Here is a 27,792-nt window from a genome sequence, read left to right on the forward strand (position 1 = left end):
AAAGCTAAAGGCTGACATTCTGGAGGGTGCTGGTTGGGAAGGGGTGCCTGAACAGCTGGCCCAGGGAAGAGCAGGCTGGCTGAAGAAGAATGGAGAACTATCTCCTCCTTGCCAGCCAGGTCCTTCAATCCAGTTCTAGCAGCTGGACAAGTCATTACATGCAGGGCTGGATTTGCAGTGTTCTGCACTAACGAACCGAGCAAATGTCACACCCTTTTCAGATTTCCTCGGAGGTATATCTCTTCAGCCACATCAAGGGGAAGAAGCATCAACAAGCGGTGAGGGAAAACAGCAGCATTCAAGGCCGAGAGCTCTCGGATGAAGAAGTGGTGAGTCCTTTCTCTCTTTCTCCCAGTTCTACTATCGAACAGGAAATGGCTGTTACCTTAGCACAGCCTTTACCCAACCACCTGAGGATTCAGGGATTTGTAATCCAGCACAGTGTAGAAGGCAGCAGATTAGAGTTTGGGTCACACTGTGAAAATTGCATCTACTGCAACAGACAGCAGTAGATTCAGATCGAACAAAAGAAAGGTGTCATGAGTAATGATGGCGAGCAGGAGGGGGCCTCGATCCAGGGTGGAAAACGCACGCGTAGTACTGAGGTATTAAGCAGCCATTCAAAGAGACACAGATCAGACCTGCCTTAGTCTTTGGGGTTTATCTGTCTGGATTTTTCCCACGCTTCTTCAGTTTGTTAGGATTCTGTTAATGTAGCAGTAATAAACACTAGAGACCTACTCCTTGTCTCAGCGTGATTTCTGACTGTTAGGACAAAAGGCCTTTGCACGGCACATAAATTAATTTGGGGGTTTGGAGATATGTTGTTGGCCACAGGTCTAGATCATGGCTGGCTGGGGAATTCTGGGAGTTGAAGTCCACCCGTCTTAAAGTTGCCAAGGTTGACAAACACTGGTCTAGATAGCCAGCGAGAAGAGTAGAAGCATTCATGGAAGACAAGTCTGCCAGAAGCCACCAATACTATGTTGTCATGCTCAGAGCAGGAGATCGCTGGGTGCAGCAGAAGTTTAAGTGTTTCTGAAAGTTTAGGAGCTGCCTTTTGTGAGCTTTTTGGAAGTGTGACTTTTTACAGGAAGTAAGATGCTGCACTCCGTGGCTGATCCAACACACGGTGGCAAGCTATGCTGTTGTTTCTTTGGTGTTGGCTTGGCGGATTCTACTAACATGCCCTTGTGGTTCATTCATGAATGGATGTTTGGTCAGTGGATCTTTTGGTGTGATGCACGAGCACTTGGGTGTTCCTCAAGGAGTGCTGAGATAAAATCTTGGTCATGGACAGAACCTTGTTTTCCAATCCTGTGTTCGATGATCCCTCTTTCCCGTGGGACGTATGCAGCAGAAGAAGGGTTCCTTTCATTTTCCTAAAAGCCTGGTGCCTTTCTTGGCATACCCTTTTCTGAATGTGCACCATTTTGCTTGGAATCTGGAAGTACTCTGTTGTTCGTTGAGCTATTTTAGCTTAATCGGTTATGGTCCGTGAAGTATTATGAGAAATTCTAATGTAATTTGGTCTTTCTTACTATGTACAGCTCTGGGCAAAATTTATATCCCACTAGAACAACAACATTTATGATTCGTATACATAAGAGTAAAATTTCAAAATGCAGGAATAAGTAATGTGGGTGGGTCAGCTTAGTTTTACTTCCCTCTGTTTCCCATTTTATTTTTAATCAATGAAGGTACCTATAGGTGAATGCACTACTACTACTTAAAGTTATTGCTTTTCACCTCTGATGTCTTCATATTAAATGACCCTTCTTCTTTGATGTATAAGATTTTTATTTATACTACCTCTGACCTAATGAAATTTCACCTTTAGCCTCCTGCACTTGACACTTCAGATAACATACACTTGATCTTTGACACATTTTTGTTTTAAACCCAGAATGGCTAATAGCTGCCTGCCAAGCAACTAAAATAACTTCATCGGAGAGGTCAATGCGAGACAGGGTTTCCCTACTGAACCAAAGAATTTGTCTTGATCATCAGAAAATCCTATTGACAAAGATCATGGTGTACAATTCAAATCCTAGTTTATTATTATTATCGTTTCTGAAAGGTCAAAATGTGACCATTTCCTAGATTAACATGGACAAATAGAATTATTTAGAGCCTTTCAGGATTTTTTATTATTATTATTATTATTGTAAGCCGCCCAGAGTCACTTGTTGAGATGGGCGGCTATAGAAATTAAATAAATAAATAAAATAAACAAAGGTGCACACAGATATGGAATCTTACCATTAGCTACTAACCAGGACATCTTAGATTTTGTAAGATACATTGCTGTGACTCTTCAGGGGTGCAGACCATTGCCAACCTGGGCCCAGTATTAATGTGTTTCCTCCCAACGAAACTATGAGAGAATGGAGAGTTTAACAGGAGCAGGTCCCAGTCCAACAATGAAAACATCCCATCAGATCACTGGGATTTCAGTCTCATTGACTTCAGTAGGAAAATCTTTCTCCCGTAAGATCAGTGTGCAAAAGTCTGTATTAGGCTGGTTTGGCTTTTCGATTTCAGTGTGAATATTTAGGGCAATTACCTTTTTATCAGCGGACAGACCTTGAACTGAGATATCTCAGGTTGCTTGGGTAAATTCTGGTTTATCTCCTGTTATTCCAAACATTGCCTTCCGCAATTGTAGTTTGTATAAAATAAAAAATTAAACCAATTTAGCTAGGAAGACCATGCATTCCCAGGGTCTTCGGGACCTCTGTTACTCGCAGTGAACTCCCCCTCCCCATCTGCTAGGAGGCCTGATTTTACAACTGCCATAAACCTCAAGAGAAGTTCTGGTCACCTTCTTTAACCTGGTGCCCTCCAGATGTTTTGGGACAGCAGGCAGTAACTCCCAGTTCTAATCCCAACATTTCTAGGGAATGTCACATTGGGGAAAACAGCTTCTGCCATGGCTGCCAGGTTACTTTTCAAATAAAAAGTCCTTTGGAGGTGGAATGTGACATTTTGGGCCTCAGCCATGGTTTTAACTGAAAACCAGTCCATCCGCAAAGCTGCCTTGCAGAATTATAAAAGCCATAGGAGGACAGTCAGAACCTTTTGAACCATATAATGCTTCAGGGCTCAGAAGCATTTCTGACGCACAGAAACCCTTCTTTTGAGGCTGAACTCAGCTGCGTTGACAAGAAGCAAAATGTTCACGGGGCAACTGTCTGTGAATGTTGAAAACAATCCATTCGCTACCAGTATTAGAAGCACGGCTGAAACTTCGGAGTGGTGGTGACGCATTAAGATGGCATGGCAAAATATGAGTTTTGCAAGGAGCTGTTGACATTCGATACTCTCCAAGCTTCTGTGGTGGGACATCTTTCTCCCCCCATAACCTGAGATCTTAGATCTGCACCCTGTGAAAATCCCCCTTTTCGTTTCTTCTTTGACACCAAGCAGTGAGGGAACTCTGCTTCCTTTCTGGAGAGATGAACTTTGAGATTAATCCAGGCTGCTGCAGTTGAAAACCAAGAACTCTGAGAAACCCCCTTTTTGAATTTTCTACAACCTCCCATCGTTTGCAGCCACGTTGCTGAGAGCAAAGGAGATGAATGAGTGTTGAGTTCTTATTGTTCCGGTTGAGGCGTCCGCCCCGTTCAGTTGCAGATTAGATGAGAGAAGACACTTGAGGAGTAAGAGACGGCCCCCATTCAGAATTTCCACCTTGTGGGCCGAATGTTTATCATTTATTGCTGAACAAATGGAGGAGGAATTGTCACCTTATAGTTAACAACGGGCAAAAGTATGTATTTCAGAGGGGTGGATTAATCTCTCCTTCCTTTTGCTGGTAGGAAAAAAAAAGTCATAGGGATCAGTTCCACCAAAGATTAATGCAAACTGACGGCTTTAGGAAGAGCTTTGCTGATGTGTACGGAGCGTCACTGGCCTTAAGCCAGTGGCAGCTTGCTAGAAGATGGAGTGGCTGGCCTCTTAGTGCCATCACGGTAAATGGCAGAAAATGGCCTTACAGCTATCAGCAGAGTAGGGATTGGGGACGTGGGACTCTCCTGGAGCATCTCCCATTCTTCTCTGGCAGCTGATTCAGGCTGTTGGTTGCTCAGACGTAGAATGGGCTGTTTTTGAGGACCCGCTCTATTCTTGGCTTGGCTAGTTGATAAAGCTTAGCTCAATGGAGGGGAATTGAATCTCCCCCTCCCCCTCTCTAAGGGTTAGGGCTCCTGTTTGAAGCCCTGATGCTCTTAGTCCATGCAGGTAATCACCACGGAAGAACTAAGAATGTTCCACTCCAGTAGAAGGCCTCTTGCTATGTTCTTCCCAGCTTGCATCTGAGTCAGCAGTTTTGACATCCTCCTGTTTTGTAAAGGTAGTTTTGTTGATGTGCATCTGTTTGAGTCTAGTAAGCCTGTTATAGCTTGAGGACCTTATTTCTCTTTCCATATTTGAACTTGCAGCCTATTGTGGGTAGCAGCAGATGAGCGTTTATTGCACACTTGAATTCTTAATCTACTGCAGATCTGCATTTCTGGCCCTCTTTTTTATCTGCTCAGTATCTCAGTATCTTACATGGAGAATTGCCATTAATATGGTCTTTTCCTTCCAATTCCACGCCTCTTTTCTTCCATTCCCCACCCCTCTCTTTATAATTTCATGTATTTTGTATTGTTTAACCATAAATGAAGGGACGCGGTGGCGCTGCGGGTTAAACCGCTGAGCTGCCGATCGGAAGGTCGGCGGTTCGAAACCGCGCGGCGGGGTGAGCTCCCGTTGCTCGTCCCAGCTCCTGCTCACCTAGCAGTTCGAAAACATGCAAATGTGAGTAGATCAATAGGTACCGCTTCGGCGGGAAGGTAACGGCGTTCCGTGAGTCATGCTGGCCACATGACCCGGAAGTGTCTATGACAACGCCGGCTCCATGGCTTAGAAACGGAGATGAGCACCGCCCCCTAGAGTCGGATTCGACTGGACTTTACGTCAAGGGAAACCTTTACCTTTACCTTTAACCATAAATGGGAGGCCAAGAGGGATAGATGAGACTTGCAACTGTCACATGCTCTTCTCCACTGATCCAAAATGAGATGGCTTTTGATCAGTTTAAAATACACACACCATAAAGTATTACGTAGTGTGCTCTCCGCGGTGGCACCAAGCCTGAAATTCAAGGTCTCCAGGTCTCAAATACAATGCTGTTGTGTCAGCTGAGACTTGATTCCATTTCAGCACTTCCTGTCCCAAACTGCGACCTCAGTGCTCCTCATAACATTAAGAATTGAACTTGCCCTGGTTTGTTTTCCTCTCCCCTCCCCAATTCTCTTTCCTTGTCTGATGTGCACATTAGGTTTCAAGAACTGATATGATCTAGTTCTTAGTGGCCATTCCCAGTATTGCACAGGAACTGGCGGTGCTGTATCCGCGGCAAAGACTAATAGGGCCATCTGGACTGCATTAGATTCTGTGAACGGCTCTGAAGCTAATGCTGGCTCTGCCACTTCTCTTGGATAGTTTAGAGCAGTATTTCTCAACCTCAGCAGCTTTAAGATGTATGGACTTCAACTCCCAGAATTCCCCAGCCAGCACAAAACTCTTGTAAGCTAAAATGTATTCTAACATCTGGTAGTTTTTAATACCCCATAACTTTTTAATAGTAGGTTGCTCCTTTTTGGGATGCAAAAACAGAAGAAAAAGGAGGATGCAATCTTTTCTGTGTTCCCATGGCTTTCTTCCTTCTTCTAGGAGCACCTGTCATTAAAAAAGTACATTGTGGACATTGTGATAGAAAACTCAGTCCCCGTCGAGCCCTTAAAAGATGGTGAAGAGAGGCAGAAAACAAAAAAGAAAGCCAAGAAGCTAAAGGCGCGGATGAACTCAAGGTATTGGCTTTTGGGGGGGGGAAATTATACTGTACACACACACACAAACACACATACAGTATACATACATACATATGTATTTCTTCTTTTGCATGAAAATGCCTAGTTTTATTTATTTTTGCCCTTCAAAAAAATTGCTGTGGAAGTCTAAAAAAATGCAAAACCCTTTGAAGTTATTTGCTCTAGGAACATCTTGAAAATAGCACTGATGAGTCTAATTTATGGCCACTTTCTCTGATTGAGGAAGAAAACGGCATATCGATCCAGAGCCTGGCTTTCACCTGTTAAGAGCTTTCTTCGTAATTGGACGCCAGAGCCCTGCCAAAACGATGCCCCCTTCTAGCACACAATAGTAGGTTTAAGTATGTCTAAACCAGGCCTATTTTTCTTCCTGGGTATTGATTTTTAAAATGAAGTATCAAAGAAAATCAATAGTAATCAACAAATAGAAGCGAGTCGGCCGGAGTGTCAAATCCCCAGGCTGGGTTTAATCAATTTTGTTGCCTGCCGCAACAAGGGAAGTTAGAAATATCTTAAAAGGGAAAGTGAGTTGTCAGACCTGCCATTTGTCACGGGCTGCAAATGTGACAGTTGTGGATCGCAGCAAAAGGACACACATCGTTTCTCTAGCAAGCTGCCGTAGTTTCAGAGTGCGGAGAATCATGAGGCTCGGCCTCGGATCAGTTCTCCAGCCTCAGCTGTCACGGATATTGTTACGCTTTAAATTATTTCCTAGATTCCTTTCCCTTAGTTGAAATCCCGACTAAGCGATGAAATACCGGCACAGTGGAAGAGGGTCCTGTTGAATCAGCATTTCACTTTCTTGGGTGTTTTTGTAGAGTTTAGCAATTCCGTTGTACGGCTGAGTACTGAGATAGCAGACGTTCCCGCTTTTTGAATGGCATCTTTACGGCGTGGAATAATTTGCATTAAGATTTACCTTCCAGGTAGTTTAGTACGTTGGATTTTTCTTTCTTTTTTTTTACCTCCAGCATAGGTAGACCTTTGTTCACCACATTCAGTAGGACTTTGTAATATAAAGGGAAGTGATTCATAGCATAGCACCGTCTTCCCCAACCTCAAGTTCTCAAAAAAAAAAGGTTAGACTTCAACCCTTATTATTCCCAGGAGGCTGGGAAGCATCCTGGTGTGAAAAAAGTCAAATGCAGCTTATAAATGCTTATGCTTTTTAATAAAATGTGTTAGTTGGACACTGTGCTACCCGACTCCTTCAGATTTTTTGCACCACACAGCCTCCCTCCTACAATGCTGACCACTCCGTATCTTGGGTTAATCAAAAAGCTGTTATCGGGAGGTGTATGAAAGACATAAGGGATAAGCCAGGGAGAAAGGATACCCCAGAGCATGTATTCAGGGAAAATAAATATTTGTCAAACATACAGAAGTTAAGGTCGTGCTGTCTTCAGACAAACTTGAAAATCAACTTCCCTGCCTGTTTGGCTAAGCCCATCATGTCTCCTTCAGAATTCTTCCTTTCTCCTCTTAGAAGAACGGCCAATCTTTTTATCCTTGCCTTAAAAGATCCTTTTCGCATCTGTTTCTCCCTGCTTAGCCTCCCATTCTGTCTGTCTAGCGCACCCCATCGGTTTAGTGATGTTTAACTGACATTGGAAACGGCTAGGATGGGTACCTAGAGGGGCAATTACCTTTTCTCCCCCACCCACCTCCCACAACATCAAAGGAAGAGGACCATCAGACCTGGATGGTTCTTGATTTATGTATGTAAAGCCTTAGTTGAAACTCATGAGCTGGGTCAAGAAGTCTTGCTACTTTTGTTTTAAAAGGCTATTTAATAAGTCAGTCCCTAGTACTGGAGCCAACAGGTAATTCTGCTGAACTCATGTTCTTTTGCCATGGAATCCTAGTTATCCAAGGGCAAACAAAGAATAAAAAGGAATTGTTGATGGCCCAGCCCCATTTAAACTATTCTGGGTGGGCTATAGGATTGGTCAATCCTTTCCTTACCCCCGAAGCAGTCACACTTGGTTTGCTCTCTAGGACAATTGCACGGTGATTGTCTATAGTAGCGTTTCTCAGCCTGGGCAACTTTAAGAATTGTGGACCTCAGCTCCCAGAATTCCCCAGCCAGCAAGCTGGGAGCTGAAGTCCACACATCTTAAAGCTGCCCAGGTTGAGAAACGCTAGTCTGTAGGGAAAAAGCTGTGTCCCGCTTTTCTTATAAAATGAAATGGTGAATGAAAAAATGGTTAAGAAGAGTAAGCATCAAGCCAACCCAAGAAGATCAGCCAACTGGAGGGTAAACAGGATCATTGGATCCCTTCAGCAGAACTTTAGTACTGTAGCCAGCTGTAGAGAGAGGAGAGAGGCCATATTGAATATGAAATGGCTGCAGAATTCGGAGCCTTCGTGGCAAGGGCATCCACGCAGGGGGCGTCAAAAAAGTCAAGATGGTGGCCACAACTGTGTGATTGGAGCCCTGCCCCTTTTCTACATTGTATTGTATAATATTTTCCAATGGAATAGTGTTCTACCTCTAGCATAATTCTTCCATAACCAGGTTCACTGTTCAAGAACACAATATTTAAACTTTTTGCATCAGCCAGAGTATGTCTGAATTTAGTTTTGCTGGGTCTGTTAAGGACCATGTTTCAAGTTGCTGATGGGCTGGCGTGTTTTACCCACTTTGGCTCAAGCCACATTAAATGGTGTCCGAGGAACAGTTGCCTCTGTCTCAAACACTGTGGCAAGCTGCCAATGTAAACCTGAATGCCTTTTCCCATTAGGTTCATGCTCCTAATTCTGGCTTACATTTCCCTAAAATGAATCAGCCATTCATAGATATCTTTTCTGGGTGCAGGAAACTGGTATGATTGCAGAAATGGCTGTTACGAAATGTTAATGAGATGCAAACCATTCAGTGGGGTTTCCTAAAGCATATATTTTCCTCGCAGATGAGAGAATGACCATCCGGTATTAGAGAATAAATCTAGTACTGTAATCTGCGGAAGTTTATGAAGTGATATATTTGTTAGTCTTTGAAGTTGCCTGAGCTTGTTGTTTCCATACTTAAAGTGTTTTCAATCGCTCTTGTGGTAAGTATGACAGCTGTCCCTGCTGCAGCTTATAAAATCTTCAAACCTTTTGTCATGTGATGACTAAAACTGAAGCAGGATCAGGAATAGCAAGCATGGTTTGGCAGGATAGAATTGCCTTAAGATTAACCAAGGCTTTAAAGAAGCCCACTAATTTCTACTCCTTCATTAATATGAAAAAAAGGAAGGTAAAATAGTATATTAAGCAAAATTCCTAGCACAGAATGTGCTTTACATACACTGCAACTGATATTTTCCAATGTTCCTTGTCACCTTAGGGCAAAGGAGTATGAAAATGTAATGGAATCAAAAAATGTCTCCTGTGAGTCTCCATACAAAGCAAAGTAAGTATGATGGAAGCTTTGCACGTCAGATTTGCACCCAGAGCATCAGAGAAGAGTTCCCTTTTTCCTAAGATAACCTGTCCCATTCTGGCACCTGTAGCTTTTGAAGTCTGCAAGTCCCAGAATTGTAGAATTAACCATTTCAGTGAAACTGCAAGGTTGCGAGAGGCTCCATTTGGAAGCCTATAGTTGAGAGAACAGATAAATAAGCAAGTGACTGTGGAAGGGAGGGAAATGGAGCTGGGGTAATGTAATTATGTAATTATTTCAGTGACATGTATTTAGGCTTAATGATTAGAGGACAGTTGCGGGACCCGTGGGCCTCCAGAAGTTGTTGGGCTCCCAAATCCCATCAGCCTTGGCCAGTACAGCAGTTACAAATTGTAAGATTGAGACAACATCTGGAGGACCAGTGGTTTCCCACCCCCCACAGTAGATATGTGCTGCTTTGAAGACCATACAAGATGATTGTGGTGAGGATCTGCGCATTCCCAGAGTATTATCATGGGTGGGAAGTGGGACTTCAGTTTCTTTCCTGTCCCTTGCCACTCCCCCACTTGCTTATCTGCTATTTTGTTATTTTTCTTGGAGGGACTGGAAAATAGTATTTGGTAACCAGCTTGATTGGACATGGAAAGAAATGAAGGAGTAACATCTTTTTTTCCGGTGTCTGGAAGCTAAGCCCAAAGACCTTGCAGCAGTAGAGTTTTAAGAGCGTTGCCCAGTTTCCTTCCACCCACCAGCCTATCTCGGATCAGAGCTTCAGCTGGTATAAATCTCACCGTCTTGACCAAATTCACTGGGTTGTTGCCAGCATGCATTGATTCAGGAACCCGCCTCTATTCCATGCTTATCTTCATTAATATCTTAATGGGAAAGTGCACAGCGTGGAAAAGAAATGGGATCACAGGCTCTGTGGAGCGCTGATCCTCCCCTCAGTCTGTTCATTCATAAGCTTATACCTTCAGATTCAGACGTTTTTCCTGGACCACAAGTCTCCAAGGTAGCTTATTTCAGGGAATATGACATATGACGCCCTTGGCTTTCAGCCCATTGCGTCCAATGAAGCCCACGATTGGGTTCACACACCACAGAAAACCCTCAGTTTGTTGAATGTTGCAGTTTGCCCGTTTCTTGCTAAGCTGTTCACTGTGGTTTATAAATCATGGTGACTAACCCCAGTGATGCAAAAAGTGCAGCCTATCACTCCCTTGGAGTGGGTACAGTAAAAATATAGAGGGGGGGGGGATCTCCAGGAACAGAATAGATTCTCCAGGGTTATAAAGTTTCCATTTCCCCTCTCACCTTTTAATGACATCTGTTAGTCTGAGAAGGTTCTACCAGGTCCCTTCTGATCTTCTTCCAGGATGTAGTTTCGACTTCTCAGTTTAAGCTACAGCCCTGAAGGTATTCCCTGAATGCCCTGCATCAAACCACCAGCCAGGTCTGACCCTGTTCAGCTTCTTCTGAGCCCAGAGAAGTTTACCCAGATCCTGCCACTTGCTGAGACATTAGAAGTGGGACGTACAAAAAACATGAGAGAGACAGAGGCGCATTTATTGAATTACAATCCGGAAGAATACATTCAATATTCCTCTATGTAGGATATTCCATCATTTCCCCCCTGGCTTTTCTACACTTCCCTTTGTTATCACTCCGTTCTGTGACCACCGAGCCTGCTTAATCCTCTTTGGGCCAGCTCTGAAGTTTTCGGTTTCTTGTTTGTTTTTGATAAGCGTTCTGTTCGTTACCTTCCTTTAAACTTCTGCCCCAAATTCACTCCTCAATATTTAAAGCTCCCTCTTGTTTCTCAGTGGGCCTGTTTTGGCTGCTGTCCTGGGTACACTCACTATCTGAGTTTCTTTTTTAAAAGGGAAGATGGTTTCCTATTTTAGTTTGTAGAGCGGAAAAGGCCTAGGATTCGCTGCGGGCCTTTGGATGATTTAAAAAACAGAAAAACTTGCAACCCATTATTTTTGGGGAGGGATGTAACAAGAGAACCATTGCCAGTAGGATAAGAAGCTAAATTGCCTTAATGGAACAAAACAAAAAAGAAAATAAACTTTGAATCTAGCCTTACCATATTCAAAGTACACAATGTTTGTAGTGCTGATTAAAGGCAATGTTTCAACCAATTGTAAATGTAAATACTCTTACACAGCTTGTTGTTGCCACTATAAATATTGACAAATCTAAAGATGGGGGGGAGGGTATAGCAAAAAGAGAGGCTTGCATATCCAGAGTAATGAGCTGGTATAAAGCGGTCCCTTTTCAGATGTCAGAAGTATTTTGTGTGGTTTTACCCATCTTACTAGAATGGTTGCTTAAGAAAAATGAAACTAAATCTGAGACTGCCCTTCAGTGGGTGCCCCCCCAAACAGGAATATGTGAACAAGCATTGATAGAGCAACATGTGATGCTGTTCTCAATGACAGTTGCCCAGATCCAACTGAAGTGTAGTTCCTAGAACAGTGATTCTCAACCTTGGCAACTTTAAGATGTGTGGACTTCAGCTCAAGTCTTCAAGGCCTCAAGACCTCAACTCAAGACTTAACTCAGCAAGGCTGGCTGGGGAATTCTAGGAGTTGAAGTCCACACATCTTAAAGTTGCCAACGTTGAGCATCACTGTCCTAGAGCATCCATAATCGTGGAGGACAGGTTGAGCAGAGTCATCTTCCACCCATCTCCCTTTTCCTCCCTGGGGTTGATGATCTTCCTTCCCTTCTGCCCAACCACTATCTGACAACGAGTTTTAATTTGGGTTCTTGCACTCAGCCGGGGAGGAGGCCTGGCAGCCATAACAGCCCCTTCCAATTCTGTGCTGTTTTTCATAGCCTCTCTTGGCTTTCCTCTTTTCCATGGACCTCCTCTTGATTTCTCAGGCTACAAAACCTTAGAGAAAGAGTCACCCATAGCTGATTTCCGGTCCCCCTCTGAGCTTCATAAAGGAAAGGGCATTGTTAACCAGGGAGGAGAGACATTCTGTCCTGCAAAATATACCAAATGCTTCAACTTCAGAGTCTGGAACAGCATCCCCCCCCCCCCCCGCGAGAGATTCCTACGGCCCCCCACCTTGCCTGCCTTTAAGCAATCTTTAAAAACATGGCTTCTTTCCCCAGGTCTTGAGTTAGGATATTGGGCAAGCCTCTTTTGAGTTAAGGATGATGCAGCAGGATGTTATATTGTCCCCAAGATTATGGTTGTCTTTATATCATGTCATTTCTTTTAACTTTTGAAGCCTCCCAAAGCCGTTTTCAAGTTAGGCAACCTAGAAATTCCATAAATCACCTTGAACACCCTCTGAAGTTTTTACACATTTTGAGAATTTATTTGCGGGGATGGGGTGTTTATGGTACGTTCCTCCCCTTTTTGCCAAAGCTCCTGAGGCAATTTAGCATGCTGAAATAAAGCAACAAATTAAAGGATTAAAAAAGGCACAACCATAAAATAACAACATTGCCTTGGATCTCTGCTGGCCTTTTCCAAAGCTGATAGTGTACAGAGGAATGCGTACCAAAAAGAAATTGAGCAATGACAGCAACATTTATCTCAGTATTTTGTCTGCCAAGTCAGGCTAGCAGAATATCTAGTGATTTATTCAATTTATTACAAATTAATAGATTCCTGTTCTTCGTGGTTTGACTCCAACCATATCCTGTTTTGGTCCCACCCACATTTTATCAGGCCACACCCCTTTTTAAAATGGTCCTCACCATTTAAAAAAAAAGACTGAATGAGGCCTTTGACCAATAAAAGGTGGTTGCTTCTGAAAAAGGGCAAGCTGGCTGTCCCAGGAACAGAAACTGATCTGCTGCAGTATTGACTGGTGTCTGTCAATACTAGTCCCTGAGGCTGACCATTCTTTATGGACTGAGTCCACCCCTTTTATTTTCTATTAAGAGATTTTTCAGTAAACTGTGGGAAGGAGTTGGCTCCTTCCAGGTAGCCTAGTGTCACTGGTGGCCTGTTCCAGATCTGATGATGGAAGTGCCTTCTTTGTACAGGCTTTGGAGCTTATGACTTCTTCAGTAGTACAGGTTCAGTCTCACCTGCACTTCCAAATTATGGAAAGAAGTGAAAAAAAACCTTGTAGATCACCCTGGAATTCTCATTTTGGGCTCAACCTTGGAAAAAACCCTTCTAAAATAAAATAAATTAAAAAAAAAGAACTCCTTTGCCATCAGTCAAATAGCAAGGTGGATTATCAGTCAAATAAATACATTCAGAATAAACTTCTCACACAGCCTGAAATTTGGCAGAGGTTCTGAGTTCCCTGAAATTGTCACCAAAGAAGAGTCTGGAAGCGTTTTTAGAAAGCAGGAATAAGATTCACTTCTTTGAGCCAACAAACAGCTCAGTGCAAAGTTCATCTCGATCCGGGCCAAGAACTTAAGCAATACGGTAACAAATGAAGTAATCAAAGGGAAGGTAATTTTATATTCTGCACTGAGCCAGGAAAAGAAGAAAGAAGACGGTTTTACGATGAGTCTTAAAAAGAAATGAATGGGAGGAAAATGTAAAAACATAGGATTCCATTTTACTCGATTAGAGCTGGAAATACATTTCTGAAGCCAGAACATACAGTTGTCTAGTGAAAGCTAAACGTTCTGCCTTACGAAATGCTTGCTAGTGACAGGAAGGTATGTTTTCTTTAAAAAAAAAAAGTTTTAAAATAAAACTACTTTAGAAAATAAACATTGGTTCCAGCCTATCTTAAAGTTGTTATGACAGAGGCTGTAGTCCTAAATGGTTTAGACCCGTTTTCCCCTCCCTGGTGTCCTCTAGATCTGTTGGATTGCAGTCCTGCTGAAAAGCCGCTTTTTTAAAAAATGCAGCTTACTTACCTGCTGTTCTCTTGCTGTCTTTCTTTGATATTGTTTCCTTGGGGGCAGCTAGATAAAGCTTACTTCGCTGTGCTCTATACCCTGTTCAGATTGTTCTGCTCCAAGTGCCACTCTGAAATGCAATCATCGATATATCATTTTAAAAACGCGTTTTTGTTTGACCAAAATCACACCATTTTAAATCATTTCCACCCCGTGCTGCTAACCCATTCAACGGTAGGTTTTTGTTATGACAAATAATCCTACAAGCCGGGGAGACAAGCGGGGATGTTTTGTGGCTGCCTTTCACTAAAATAGGCTCACTCACAACATTGGTTTGTGAAACCCAGTTTTGCACAAGGGGTGACGACTTTTCTCGGCCCCGAGCGCTATCGCGCTGTGGCTCTGGAGCCTCTCTGCCAGGCACCGAGAGGAAACTAGCGAGGTGTCAAAGTTCTTGCCTGTGATGATGAAAACTTTTCATGAGAGATTATGAGATGGGGGGAATCCCCCCCCCCCAGGATTTCTTAGCTGCTGTCCAGGGCCCCTGAGTCTACTCCGACTGGCTGTTTTGAGATTTCCAACAGTTTTTTCCACCCTGAAAAAAACCTTGTGTCAAGACTGTCCCCCAAACTACGGTCTTTTCCATCCAGATTCTGTCCAGTAGCAGCCAATCTAATACCTGGTTGGCATTCCTGTGTTTTGAGGGTTAACGTTAAAAGTGCTGAAGAATATGGCAGAGTCTTTCTATAGGCAATTAAGCAGCAGCTGAAGGCCTCTGCGTCGGATCCGGCTTGCTGCAAAGAGCCATTCCTGCTCACCTACTCCCTTGTCCATTTTCCTGGGAAAAGTCCCATTGAAATCCGCAGGACGCCTTTGCTGTAGGTGTGCCCAGGATGTGACACCGGTTGTCCCTTTTAATCATCCTACAGTTAAGATGGTCTCCCTGAAATATTACTGGAATGTAACCTTCCCAGTTCTGAATGCTATTCTCCCCCTCCCCTTTTTTTTTTTTTTTTTGGTAATGTGAAAGACTACAACGACTGGTGAAAGATTTGCTGAAGCAGCTTCAAATTCAGGACGGTAACAAAATCTCCACTCTGGATAGGATTTTGGGTGAGATTTCACGAATCCTGGAAAAAGAGGTAGGGTCACTTTTGTTGCTCAACTCCGAATTATCTTAACTTAAAGATAATTAAATTAATTACCCACTGCCAGCTGACGCATAGTTCTTATCTTTTTTCAAGGATATCTTGACTGAAGATTCTTAAATCTTGGAGCATTGAGTTTCTTATACACTCATGTCCCTATGGTGGCTTGGTTCACAGATCATGCTAGGCCGTAAACCATAGTTTGCAAGCTGCATTGGCTGGGTTTCCACTTGCAGTAAGCCACAGACAAGCCGACATTCAGGAGAAGCATAGTCAAATTCTGAAAATGTGTTATTAGGCTGAAGGCATTTGAAATTGCATGGTTAATGAATGGAGAGGATTAGAAAGCTAACTTAGGCTGATGTGCCATTTTGTATTGGTTTCTAATGTTGCTTTAAAATGTATTCTTTACTGAAAATATGGGGAAATGCTAATTTTATCTAATTAATTTTAATTAGATTAATTAAATAAATTGATTTCTCCATTGTTCTAAAACATAACAGAAGCCTTTTATTTCCTCCACAAACTGGACACTATATTTGTTTCTGATGTTGGGAAGATTTTCATCATGAAAACAACATCCTAGAATCTGTAATACCAGTTAGGGAGATGACTGTTATCTTGCTCCATTTTTTTTTCCCCCCAGTAATTAAATTAATTGCCGTTTCAAAATCAACACTTCCCTTCACAGAGTTCAAACAGGCTCTGAATAGTGTTTGCTGAGTCTGGTATCTAAATGTCAGAATTTTATATGTTCAGTATATTCTCTGTCAGCTTTTCAACTTTATTGCCTCCAGTTTCTGATACATTTTTGCTTTACATTCGAGAGAGCTCTTTATCCTTTTTTCCACAGTAAGGTTTTTATGAAATTGCATTAAAGCACATCACTAGCAGGCTAAATCTTATGAACCAATAAAAGGTTGGTTCTATAAAATGACATAAAATGGGCAGTGCACTTACGTTTAAAAGTAGATCTACAGACTGCCAGCACTTTCACCTAAAAACGCCCTTCTCAAATGATCCTCTAAGTATTTACTAGCTTGGAATCAGAATTCTTTATAGTTAACATTATGGGTCAGGAGGTGCAGCTCTTCATAACTTTCCAAATGATGGATTGCGGGGTGGATTTCCTACTGACTTGTGGGAAGAGAAGGAATCATACAGGAGAATATATTTCCTTCAACATTTTTCCATCTAATTTTAATTTATTGTCCCAAAAGCATTTGTATCTATCCACAACAGTGCTGTGAAAATCCTTAACACCTTAACCTTCCCCCCCCCATTGAAAACAACTTCATATTGATTGAGTTGAACAGTTTCTCTGTTTATTGATTAAAAATGAATTTAAAATTGGCTTTTGAGCATCAAGAAAATAACATAAACTTTATGCAGCTTATCAGCAGCTTTTCCGACATGTGTGTGCCATTACTGCAAGTAAACAGAATTTAAGCAAGATAGATTTGACATGGAATTCCTCTATCCTCCCCCTAATTACTGAGCCTGTTTGTAAAATAGCCAGCCAGGCTGCTGCTCAAAACTGGCAGGATGTCACACACAGCCCTTCCTAAGTGAGTTCAAATCTGCCAAAGTTTATAAGCTAGTGGAAGTCAGAAAGCAAAATGCTTCCTGACCCGTGCCGCCGAGTGTAATGTGGTACAATATCAGATTCTGGCAAAGCCAGCCTCCGTTTGGGTTCATTGAAATCCAAATGCCACAAGCAGTGGAAGAAAAATAAATATATGCTGCAGAACGATATGCCTGAAAGATTTGTGTTAGGCGACATCTATCTGACGGCCCTGCCAAACGCGGCATCGATGCATCCTATCGGAAGATCTGCATGGGAGGAAATGTGCCCTGAGTTTATGCCACACAATTATTGGTGTCCTGCTCGGGCTTACTTTATAGCTCATCTATGACTTCCTACATGATGTTGGATCCAGCTTCCATGAAAAGGCATCACCAGCAGCCTCAGATGATGGGAGCTGTATTCCAACAGTATCTGAGAGCTGCAGGTTTCCCTCAGCCTTGCTTGCAACAACATGACTGTTTTGGGAATCTGACAAAAGGAGGAGAAGGAGAGGAGGAGGGATTTCCCCCTCTTGATTTGAGCAAATCATCATTTCCTACATCATCTCATGGAATAAGCTGGCTTTCAAAATACCATTTCCCTTCTTCTGGATGTCCTCTTCATTTTCTGTCATTAATGAAGTTTCTTTTCATTTTCTATAATCCTTGTCATATTTTTACGCAAGCTTCCCAAGTAGCCGGTGGAATGAAGCAGTTTAAAATGCATTAAACTGTTATCAGCGGTTAAAAAGCTACCATTTGGTTCAGCCGAGAAGAGGTTTGTTTTTTTTTTTAACAGATGAAACCCAAATTTTATGCAGCTTGCAACACTTCTGTAACTCAAAGGTTTATTGTGATAGACCTGACCCTGTAATAGGACCATGGCTTTAGTATAAATAATTTAAATCTTATACAGAAGACAAACTGTTCTTTAGGCCTCAGGGTGGATTAGGATAAGCAAACATATGTACAATATTACAAATATCTGTTCTTAATTGGCCCCTGTAAGGCGAGGGTGTGTATATATTTTAACAGGAAAACATAGATTCTTGTTACTAGCGCTGATATCCATCAGCTAATAGAAAAATAGATACGGTTCTTCCCAGGGATTGCTATAAACATGAACTTTAAATGTTTCTTAAAACAAGCCTGTGGTTTAATCAAACCTGTATTTCCCCTTTATCGCCAGTAGATATCTGTCTTCTAGTGGTACAGTTGGAAGCAGCGTGGATTGTATTTCAGATTCTTTCTATAATTACACCATTGCTAATTGTGTCGTAATACAGTAACGTAAACAAACGTTTATTGAATTTTCTTCACAAATTCACTGCCAGTTGCACTATTACAGGGAGCGTTGGGTAGATAATGCATAGTGTGCCCATGTCAGTGAATAACACTATTGACTTGCGCTTATTTTGAAAAATTACACCCCGTTTTTCGGTCTAAACAGACTGAAGAAATTAGCAACTTGGAGCAGAAGCAGAAGAAAAAACAGGTGTTACATACAGTAAAAAGCACAAGTTCAAAAGCAACCAGAGCAAGTTCTTATATCCAGTAACAAAAAGAAATCTGACTAAAGTTTTCATCAGTCGCAATAAATAAATAAATACGTGGAAGAAAACATCTTACTGAAAATAAGCTACCTGGCACCTGAGGTTCTCCATCTATTTGTTATCCCGCAGTTGCATTGTAGCACGGCTTCCGTCATGCCCCAGCTTATGGCCCATCTGACCAGGAGAGGGATGGGATTTGTACTCTAACCCATGGCTCTCTAGACTCTGAATTCTTTTTTTCAAGACTTGTTTTTATGACAGTGACAAGAAGGCTGGATGAGTTACTTTACTGCAGACTAGAACAAAGCACTATACAGTGTTTCCACACACACACACACACACACACACACAGCCCTATAATTCTGGATTTTATAGCCTACATTTTTCCTTCAGTTCTTCGAAGTCAACATATACTTGGCCCTATAGAGACACTCTTCAGGACCACGGAAGGTAGCTGGGCTACGCTGACATAACAGTTTTCTCCAGGCTGGTTCCTGTCTCACCAGTTTCATTCCTAACAGGCTGGGGAAAACTGATATATTGTGAAGGTTCAGTGGGTGGGGCATTCAGAGAATCAGGGCTACCACTGAGAAGATGCTGCTCCCTGGGAGAAAACATGCCAAGTTGGCCTCCTGTTCCTGAGCACAGTGACCATCCAGGTCCCCTCCTCTAATTCATGGTTGGAATCAAGATACAACAACTACGTAAATTTAAGTCAGCTTAAATCCATCAGTCACTTTAAAACAATCACTTTTCATAGCTGCAGTCCTCATATATAAGTAACTATGCAGTGCATAGAGGTCCTTTTCTGGAGCCCAACCTGAGATATGCGAACTGCTGCTGCAAAATCCTAAAGATAGATCAAGGTAGTTATTTCCTATCTAAACCAGGCGGGTTAGCAGGGACACCCAGGAACCTGCCAAGCTATTCAGCGGGTGTTCTGGCCGACAGATTCCCAGGCCCCACGTGCGAAAGGCATGAAAGGTATTTCTGCCCGCTGTGGTAATACAAGGGACCATCGTCCTTGGCCCAGCCAAGGATGCAGCTGTGACAAATGGGTGATCCCCCCCCTTTGTAAACAAAGCTAAGATAGTGCTTTATGCGTCACTTACATGTTATTTTTCTTGCACACACTGACATTGCCAAAACCAGTCACTTTAGTGCAACAAGAAAGGAAATACACTGTCAGTAATATAAATGTGGGTGAAAGAGAAAGGCAGGCAGACAGAAAAACATTTTTCTTCTTCCTGCAATACATAATCAGTAATCTGATGTAGGGTATACATTACTGAGGTGTTTTTCCAAGTTGGCTTGTAAGCTTATCTCGGTAATGCTCGAATTGCTCTTCAGGAATGAGAGAGCAATGCTGGCTGGGGAGTTCTGGGAGCTGAAGTCCACACATTTTAAAGTGGCTAAAGTGGAGAAACTCTGCTTTAGATACAGGCAGTCCTCACTTACCAACCATTCGTTTAGCGACAGTTCAGACATACAGCAGTGCTGAAAAAACTGACAACTAGTCCTCACACTTACAACTGCCGCGGTGTCCCTGCTGTCACTTGATCACGATTTGGGCACTTGGCAACTGGTTTGTATTTATGACCATTGCAGCATCCCATGGTCACACGATCGCCATTTTTTGCCTTCCTGGCTGGCTTCTGGCAAGCAAAATCAATGGGGAGCCACATGATTTGCTTAATAACCACGTGGTTTGCTTAATGCCCATGATGATTCACTTAACGACTGCCACATAAAAGGTCGTAAAATTGGGTCGGATTCACTTAATGACCACTTTGCTTAGCAACCCAAATTCTGGTCCCGAATGTGGTCGTTAAGTGAGGACTACCCGTACATATTCATTCCACCTTCTGAATGAAAAGCTTTGCTCGACACAGAGGGGAAAAAGCTAAGAGTTGATAGTAGCTCCAGAGGAAGACTTTGCTGCCCATTGCTGGCAGTGGAAGAGGGCAAAAGGAAGAATTCAGCCTGTCTTTCCTCCTCCTCCTCCTCCTCCTCCTCCATTTTTCTTAAGCATTTGTCTGCCACCCCTGAAGCATCATTATTTCTGGCTGTCCTAATCAATGGGGTCATGGGATATTGATTTCCGCAGCCGCCACGCTGTTTCCGACACAGAGCATCTGTAGCCATTTCCAGAAGCGGGCTGTAATTCTCTTGTTAAATCGCGAGTTGAGGAATCCGTAGACACAGCTCTCGCTTGTCGGCGGTGGGGGCGGTGGAACGGATCTTGATAGTGTCACTCCTCCTGACGGAGAAGAGGAGAGGGAGGCTGTTAATTGAATTTCCCCAGGGAGCATAAAAAGAGAGAGCGCGAAATAAACCAAGGCCCCCAGCGCTACAACAAAGCGGGGAGGGGGGAGCCGCTTACATTGATTTAACTCCACTAATGGTTGGGGTTGGACAAGGAATCGCCCCAAGGGAAGAGAGGATGGCGCTGCAGGAACCCTTTCTCAGATGCTGAAATCCTGCCCAAGTTCCCCTCTTCTTAAAAAGGAAAGAATACAGTTGTTTCAATTCCAAAAGCGCTTGCTAAAACCTCTGTGTGTGTTGTGCGTGTATTTTCTCCACCCGCTTAAAAATGTGGTGCCGGGAGAAATAAGGACGCATGCTCAGGTAAATGAACCCTTCGGAATTAGAAGAGATTTCTCCCAGCCAGCCACCCCCACCACCTGAACGCCTCTGGTTTTTGAAGGGATGTTGAAAGGAGGGCTGATGCAATAGAAATGAGCTCACTAAGCGTGATGCGGCTGGCGTGCTCAGAGACGGTTCAAAGAGCAGAACATTTAAATGGCCCGCCGGAGAATATACTTTCTAAGAAGTTCAGTCCACTCCTGTCTACGCTCCCCTTCATGTGGGTGGTGTAGACCTAGCAAGCATCCTTCTCCTTTCTGCTTGGGGATGCCTAAGAAACTTGCTCCTGCATCTCATTCTAAGACGAAGTGATCTCATCTCCTGGACTGATGTGCAAATGGGCAATTCGGTTATTCATCAGGTGTTGCACTTTTCCAAAGACAATTTACAACTCAGTACTAGCCCACTGTTTTTAAACCTGCATAGCTGGGTGGTAAATCTAGATTTATTTATTTTTAGCAAAGGGTGTGTGTGTGTCTGAGAGAGAGAAGATTAAATTGGCAGTGGAGAAGCCAGGACTTTTCTGATCCCTGATGATTTTTCACACGCTCTGTTCATAAGTCCTTTTAATTCCCGCGTACCTTCATTTGTAAAAGCTGCTCCGTTTGTATTGCTTTGCAAGATAGTTTTCACAGAATAGGCATTATGCATGCAGCTAAAAGAGCTATATTTCTGTATGCCTTTTAACCAAAAGCATATATTTCATATACTTTGAGTCAAAAGCCATATGGCAAAATTTGGAGAAGGGCTAAAATAACTGAAGTTCTTGAGCGATTCTTAATAAAAAAAAATAATTGCAGTATGGGGGGGGTTAATTGCAGATTAATATTAAGACCTATAAGACTTAACAACTCACAGTGAATATGTCCAAAGAGTAGAAAGAGTCACTTGACATATCCCTTCCCAGCCCAGCCTTATTCCAAAAGAGAGAAAATGTTTCCTTTCTTGGCTGGACTTCAGAAAATAAAAGGGGAGGGGGAAACACCCTTGAAATTCTCACTTCTTCAGCTTATATTTTAATCTCCACACAATTCCCAGACTCCGTTGCCTGCCGTGCGGATTTTTGCAAGCATTGCGAACAATGTGAGTCCCTCCTACATGGTCCCTCGTTGACCACTAACACTGGGGAATTTTTATACATCAAGCAACCTTTTTGGGGATCCATTGCATTTTTTTTTTAAAGGGGTGGGGGAGCTCCTTTGCAGCCCGTGGCTTCACCAGTCATGAGGTCAAGTATTTACATTTCAGCCCCAGTGTTTGTCGTAACTTTCAAATGGGGGGACGGCCGGCAGACAGTGTTTATCGCAGTGCAGAGACAGTCGGGAATGCAGGCCTCAGCGGGTGCAGAGTCCAGCTCAGTTATTTACATTAGAATCTGCACATTGTCAGATCTTTAGTGAGTGGGCTTCTGCTGCTCCAGTCGTCCCATTGGGGTGGGTTTTTCTGTTACCAAGCAGCTTGGTTTCAAATACTCCAGTCTCAAGCTTGAAGCAGAATTCTAACTTGGGAGATTTTTTTCTAACTGAGATCTTGATACAGCTGATGCTGAGTGAGCCTCTGGGGGTCTCCTGACCCCGGCATGGGAAAGATGTCTTTTTCAGGAGCTTAAATGTGGCGGGGGGGGCGGGGGGAGTCATCATGCCAAGAGCTGGATCCCAACCTGTGTGAAAGAGGAGGCTATGATGGGGGAGTCTAGCTTCCCCCATCATAGCACAGAAGCAGTAGATGAGGAGGTGGGGCACTTTGGTGGTCCTCTCTCTTCTACCTTTTTCCATGGGTTAAACATTCCCTCTACTTTGCTTTAGCATAGAAATAGTCCAGGAAAAGGGAATCCCACAGTGTCCCTGGGGGCAGTTGGATCACTGTATAGGTAGCCCTCAACTTACAACCACAATTGGGACCAGAATTTCCATTGTAAGTCATTGACCCAATTTTATGACCATTTTATGGTAGTCGTTAAGCAAATCATGGGTTGTTAAGCAAATCCAGCTTCCCCAATGGGCGTTTTTTGCTGGAAAGCAGCAAAAAAATGTTACAAAACGCGATCACGTGAAATGGGACACTGCAGCCGGTCGTAAATACGAGCCGGTTGCCAAGCACCTGAAATGCAAGCGTGTGACCATGGGTGGGGGGGCGCAATGTTTTGCAACACCCGGAAGTGCTTTACAAGCCGTAAAGCACCCATTCCGAGGCTGTCGTAACTTCGGACCATTGTTAAATGAATGGTTGTAAGTCGAGGACTACCTGTAAAAGCTTCCTGTTCAGTTCTCGACATGTCCAAGTGAGGCTGGGATGTGAAACCTCCTGTCTGAGGCCGCGGAGTTGCTGCTGCTGCTAATATAACTATGAACCAGGCAGCCTGATAAATTGAAAAAGCCGTTTCTGGTTTTCCTACAAAGTATTTTTGGCTCCCTCCTGCCAGTATCAGGCTTGTATCTTGGGGTGGGCAAGGTGGAGGGAGATGAATCAAAATTCTGCTCCCTTTTTTTTTTTTAAGTTTGCCTATTTGTATTATCCTTTGGGGAAGAAAAAAAAAGCATCTCTGAATATCCATCAGCCTCATTGCTTATTTTAAGCATCAGGTTAGACTTTTTTTTTCTTGGCACAGAAGCAGAATAATTAGTTTTGTGTGTATGTGAGGATGGGGGTGGTGGGGTTGTCTCTGGTTTTATTTACAACGTCGCTGGTCTAGGATCCCTGCCAAGAATAATCAGAGTACCTTCTAGTCCTTTGAGTGTGTCTGAGGAGAGGGGATGTGTTTTTCATTTAAAAAAAGATTCTGAAAATCCACAGATGACTTTCAAGTGCTGCTCTGGATCCTTGCTGTCTGTCCAATGTTCATCTGTTTGCCCCTTCACCTTTCAGTTTGCCTCTGTAAGTCATTGTTCCCATAATTTAGGGTACAATCCTAGGACATTTCCTGGGAAGAAATCCCATTCAGTTCTGTAAGAGTCATCTCCAAGTAGACCAGCCGAGGGTTTCTTCAAGCTGTGCCCCTGAACAATCCCAGCTAACAAGTCAGTGTGTGTTGGAGTCAACAGCTGATGGAGATTTTTCCCTGCTGCAGCCACCCTCAAATCTTCCTGCCCTCTCTCTGCCCAGATTTACTTTGAAGACTTCTATTCACATCACGTTTTCACAGTAATTTACCAAATAAAATCTCCCATATAGACTACTGCAATGCACTCTACATGGGGCTACCCTTGAAGAGTATCCAGAAGCTACAGCTGGTGCAAAATGCAGCCATGTGGGCGATCTTGGGTTTCCCAAGATCAGCACATGTCACCCCTTTGCTCCGCGAGCTGCATTGGTTGCCAGTATTCTTCTGGGTCCAATTCAAGGTGTTGGTTATCACCTTTAAAGCCCTACGTGGCACAGGTCCAGGTTACCTAAGGGACCATCTCCTCCCCATCACATCAACCCATCCCACCCAGTCATGCAGAGGGGGCATGCTTTGGACCCCATCTGCAAGAGAACATCTGGCGGAGTCCAGGAGGCGGGCCTTCTCTGCAACAGCCCCTGCCCTTTGAAATATCCTTCCCCTGGAAGTGAGATTGGCTCCCTCCCTCCTGGACTTTAGGAAACAGCTAAAGACCTGGTTCTGTAATTATGCCTGGGGCGGGAGGGAGAGTAGCCATTCCTGGGGATGGTTAGTTTCTTAGAAGGACCCTGCTCTGCTTGCAAATCACAGAGAGCTTCCAGCCATCGAGATTTTTATCATATTTATTTTATTGTGTATTATAGTGTTTTACAGTTTTATATTTTTATTTATGTTTTATTGTAATCCGCCCAGAGTCCCTTTTGGGAGATGGGTGGTGATAAATTTGATTGATTGATTAATTCATTAATTAATTAATTAAGAAAATGGCTTTCATCAGCAGAGGCTCTAGGGCAGTTTCCATATACAAAGACAGGGTTCTTGCTTGAAGGGCAAAGGATAAAATCCTTTAAAAAAATTAACCCTGTCCTATGCATGGATAACAAACTGCTTCTTCAGGTATGGATTGCCAAGTAGCCAAAATGACACCACCATCCACCCAGGAGAACCTTGAGATGTGTACATAAAACAATGACCGGGCTTGTTGGGAGTTTGAGGAGATGCAGTCCCAGCCAGGAGACTCTAGCTTGCGAAGCTGCTGTGGGTGGTCAACTGACGCTCATACAAAGTCTGCAAAGAACTTTTGAGCCATAAAAACCTAAGAGGAGCCCTACTTGATCAAGCCAAGGGACCATCTAGTCCAGCCAGTCACAGTGAACAGTAAGATGCATCTAGGAAACTCAGAAGGAGAAAGATAGTCCTAGTGTTGCTGTCCAACAGTTGGCCTTGAGATATGGTTTTTGTGATTCAGAAGGTATAATACAGCCATCAAGATCAGAAGTCATTGATAGCCTGATCTCCCAAGAAGTCCACATTAAATTGGTGGTCATTGCCACATATGGCAGTAGATATGGTCAATTGACTAATAGTTGCCAGTTGGTACTTATGACAGCAGATTACAGAGTTATAGGTAATAGTTTGGGCTGAGGCTACTGAGGTGTGGTAACACCGGTGCATTTTTGAGATCTGAGTTTTTTCTCATGAACCAACATGGCTACAATTTTTTTTTCCTGTATTCCACTGTGAACCCAAGGGGGAGTTTCAAACTGGATCATTGGTAGCTTAGTATCTTCGCTCCCACACTTTTGAATATTGTCCATCGCTAATGCTTTGCTGCTGCCGTGATGCTGACCTCTGCTGACTGATCTCAGCATTGAAGTGCCTCCTTTTGACAGTTTTTATGGGAGACGTTGACCGGCTGAATTAGAAGGCTCACTGGAGGCAAGTTGGCGCAAAACATCCCAGCACGGAGGGTTCGTGTGTCTCTTAGTCCCCCTCCAAACAATCAGCCCTTTTTGGCTACTGTATGCAGATATTTTTCCTCTGAAGATTTTTTGCTGTCGTTATTGTAGGTCTGAAAACTACAGAAACTCGAATAATTAAGCCTTCCTTTAGAATATAAAAGACTTGCTAGGTAGCAGCTCTTATAATTATTAAGGAATACATCAGCATTAATGTTACATAATGTGTTGATTTTAGGCATCAGTGTAATTGATTTTACTACGTATTTCAGTGCAATTAGCATGTTAAAAAGAACTCTCTCCTTCAACAAGTTATTGGTTTGTTTTAGGCTGTTTATTAATTCCAAGTGGTTAATATGTCATATATTGAGCCGTTTTCTATGCTTCTTTTCATAATGTGAAAATAGAACGTTGTGATTCTTATATGAGAGGTGCTCTCTAGATTTTTTAAACAGAGATTTTAAGGAAAACCAGCATGCCACCCTCCAAACTGCCACAAATGTTAACTCAACCAATGTTAAGTACATATTAAGCTCTTAATGCACTTTTATATTAATTTGGTTTTCCTAACATGGTACGCTTTGGAAATGAGGGACTGCAACTCCCTGCCAGCATATTTGAAGGGGTTAAGGTTAAGGTAAAGAGATCCTTGACTTGTGTTAAATGTGTACTGCGCACTGCGATTTCTTCTGGGTGCCAAGGCGACCAGTGATAGCTTATTCAACAACCATGGGTAATCAAGCCATGGGCTTCAAGCAGCATGCCATCTCACAACTTTGTTATACTCACCGGTTGTCTCATTTGTTTAACTAGCATTAACGCCGAGCGGGTCTTCTGAACCTGTTTCAGTTGCTCCCACTTTTGCAGTGGGATTCAAAACATTTTCCCCCCGTTAGTTTTCCAAATGACGTTTTGCTCAAAAGTCTGTTTTCGTGGCAGACTTCGCAGGCAAGTAGGATGGCTATTTTTATACCTTTTATCTGTGGCGAAGAGGTTGCCATGTCTCCGCCCTTTTTGACACCGTTCTGTGCTTAACCCCAACATCAGCAGTCTTTTCAAGACACACCTCATTACAGTTGGGTTACAGTTGTGCCCAATGAACATTCTTAAAAAAAAATAACAACAGCGAATCTGGCCCTTGCGCAACAGTACATAAAGAAGTTGATCAGCTGAAAAGCTTCTGATCCAACTGGGGCCTCTGGGGATACAGTACCATCTCCAACTGTTTCTGCCTGCCTGGTACATTCCAGCCGAGTGGGTATGCTCCAAGTCCCTTCTGTTAAATGTGGTCATCTTTTGGGACTGATGTGATGGTGTGTGGGAAACTGGGTCTGGGGAGACTGGGCCAAGAGACGCTGCCAAGGGAACAGCCAGATAAGAGGCAGCTGAGCCCACAGCTGGATAGTGGGCAGGGCAAGAGGCTCGGAAAAGACCCTCCCTAGTTTCTCAGGCTGTAAAAGGGACGGGGGAGAATTGAACTTTCAGACTTGCAAGATTCTGTTAATGTAGCCTTATAATAAAGTGAAATTAGCTCATCTGGTTGTGATTCCTATCTCGTCTATCTGGTAAGATGGACGAGGAAGCATGCCTTCTCTATCACAGCTCCTGCCCTCTGGAACAGCATCCCCATGGAGATATGGATGGCAGCCTCTATCCTGAGGTTCCAAAAAGCACTTGAGACCTGGCTCTGGTCTCAGGTTGGGGTTGATGTGTTTGTGGGGTTCCTGGTTGGTTTGATTTGTAATTGCTTGATTGTTTTAGTCCGGGCTGCCTATGGGGTTATATGTTTTTTGTGTTTTTTATTGTTTTGAGTTTGTATTTGTAGGCCGCACAGTCTATAGGAGTGGGCGGCTATAATAAAATCAAATAAATAACCATCATCCTTAAGGTGCAGGAAGTATCCCTTCTGATTGACTCATCTCTGCCCTGCTAATAAA

At 43.1% G+C, this 27,792-nt stretch overlaps 1 protein-coding gene across 3 annotated transcripts in view; it reads left to right on the forward strand.

The window, feature by feature from the left end:
• Positions 1-27,792, forward strand: part of SCAPER (S-phase cyclin A associated protein in the ER) — a 104,524-nt gene that overhangs the window by 40,938 nt on the left and 35,794 nt on the right. For all 3 annotated transcript variants that reach the window (XM_063314259.1, XM_063314258.1, XM_063314257.1), the window contains 4 exons: positions 222-329; positions 5,722-5,858; positions 9,211-9,276; positions 15,134-15,245. In XM_063314259.1, coding sequence (XP_063170329.1) covers positions 222-329; positions 5,722-5,858; positions 9,211-9,276; positions 15,134-15,245 — 423 coding nt within the window. The remainder of the gene's footprint in view (positions 1-221; positions 330-5,721; positions 5,859-9,210; positions 9,277-15,133; positions 15,246-27,792) is intronic.

The sequence above is a fragment of the Candoia aspera genome, chromosome 13 (assembly GCF_035149785.1).
Source record: "Candoia aspera isolate rCanAsp1 chromosome 13, rCanAsp1.hap2, whole genome shotgun sequence".
Lineage (NCBI taxonomy): Eukaryota > Metazoa > Chordata > Lepidosauria > Squamata > Boidae > Candoia > Candoia aspera.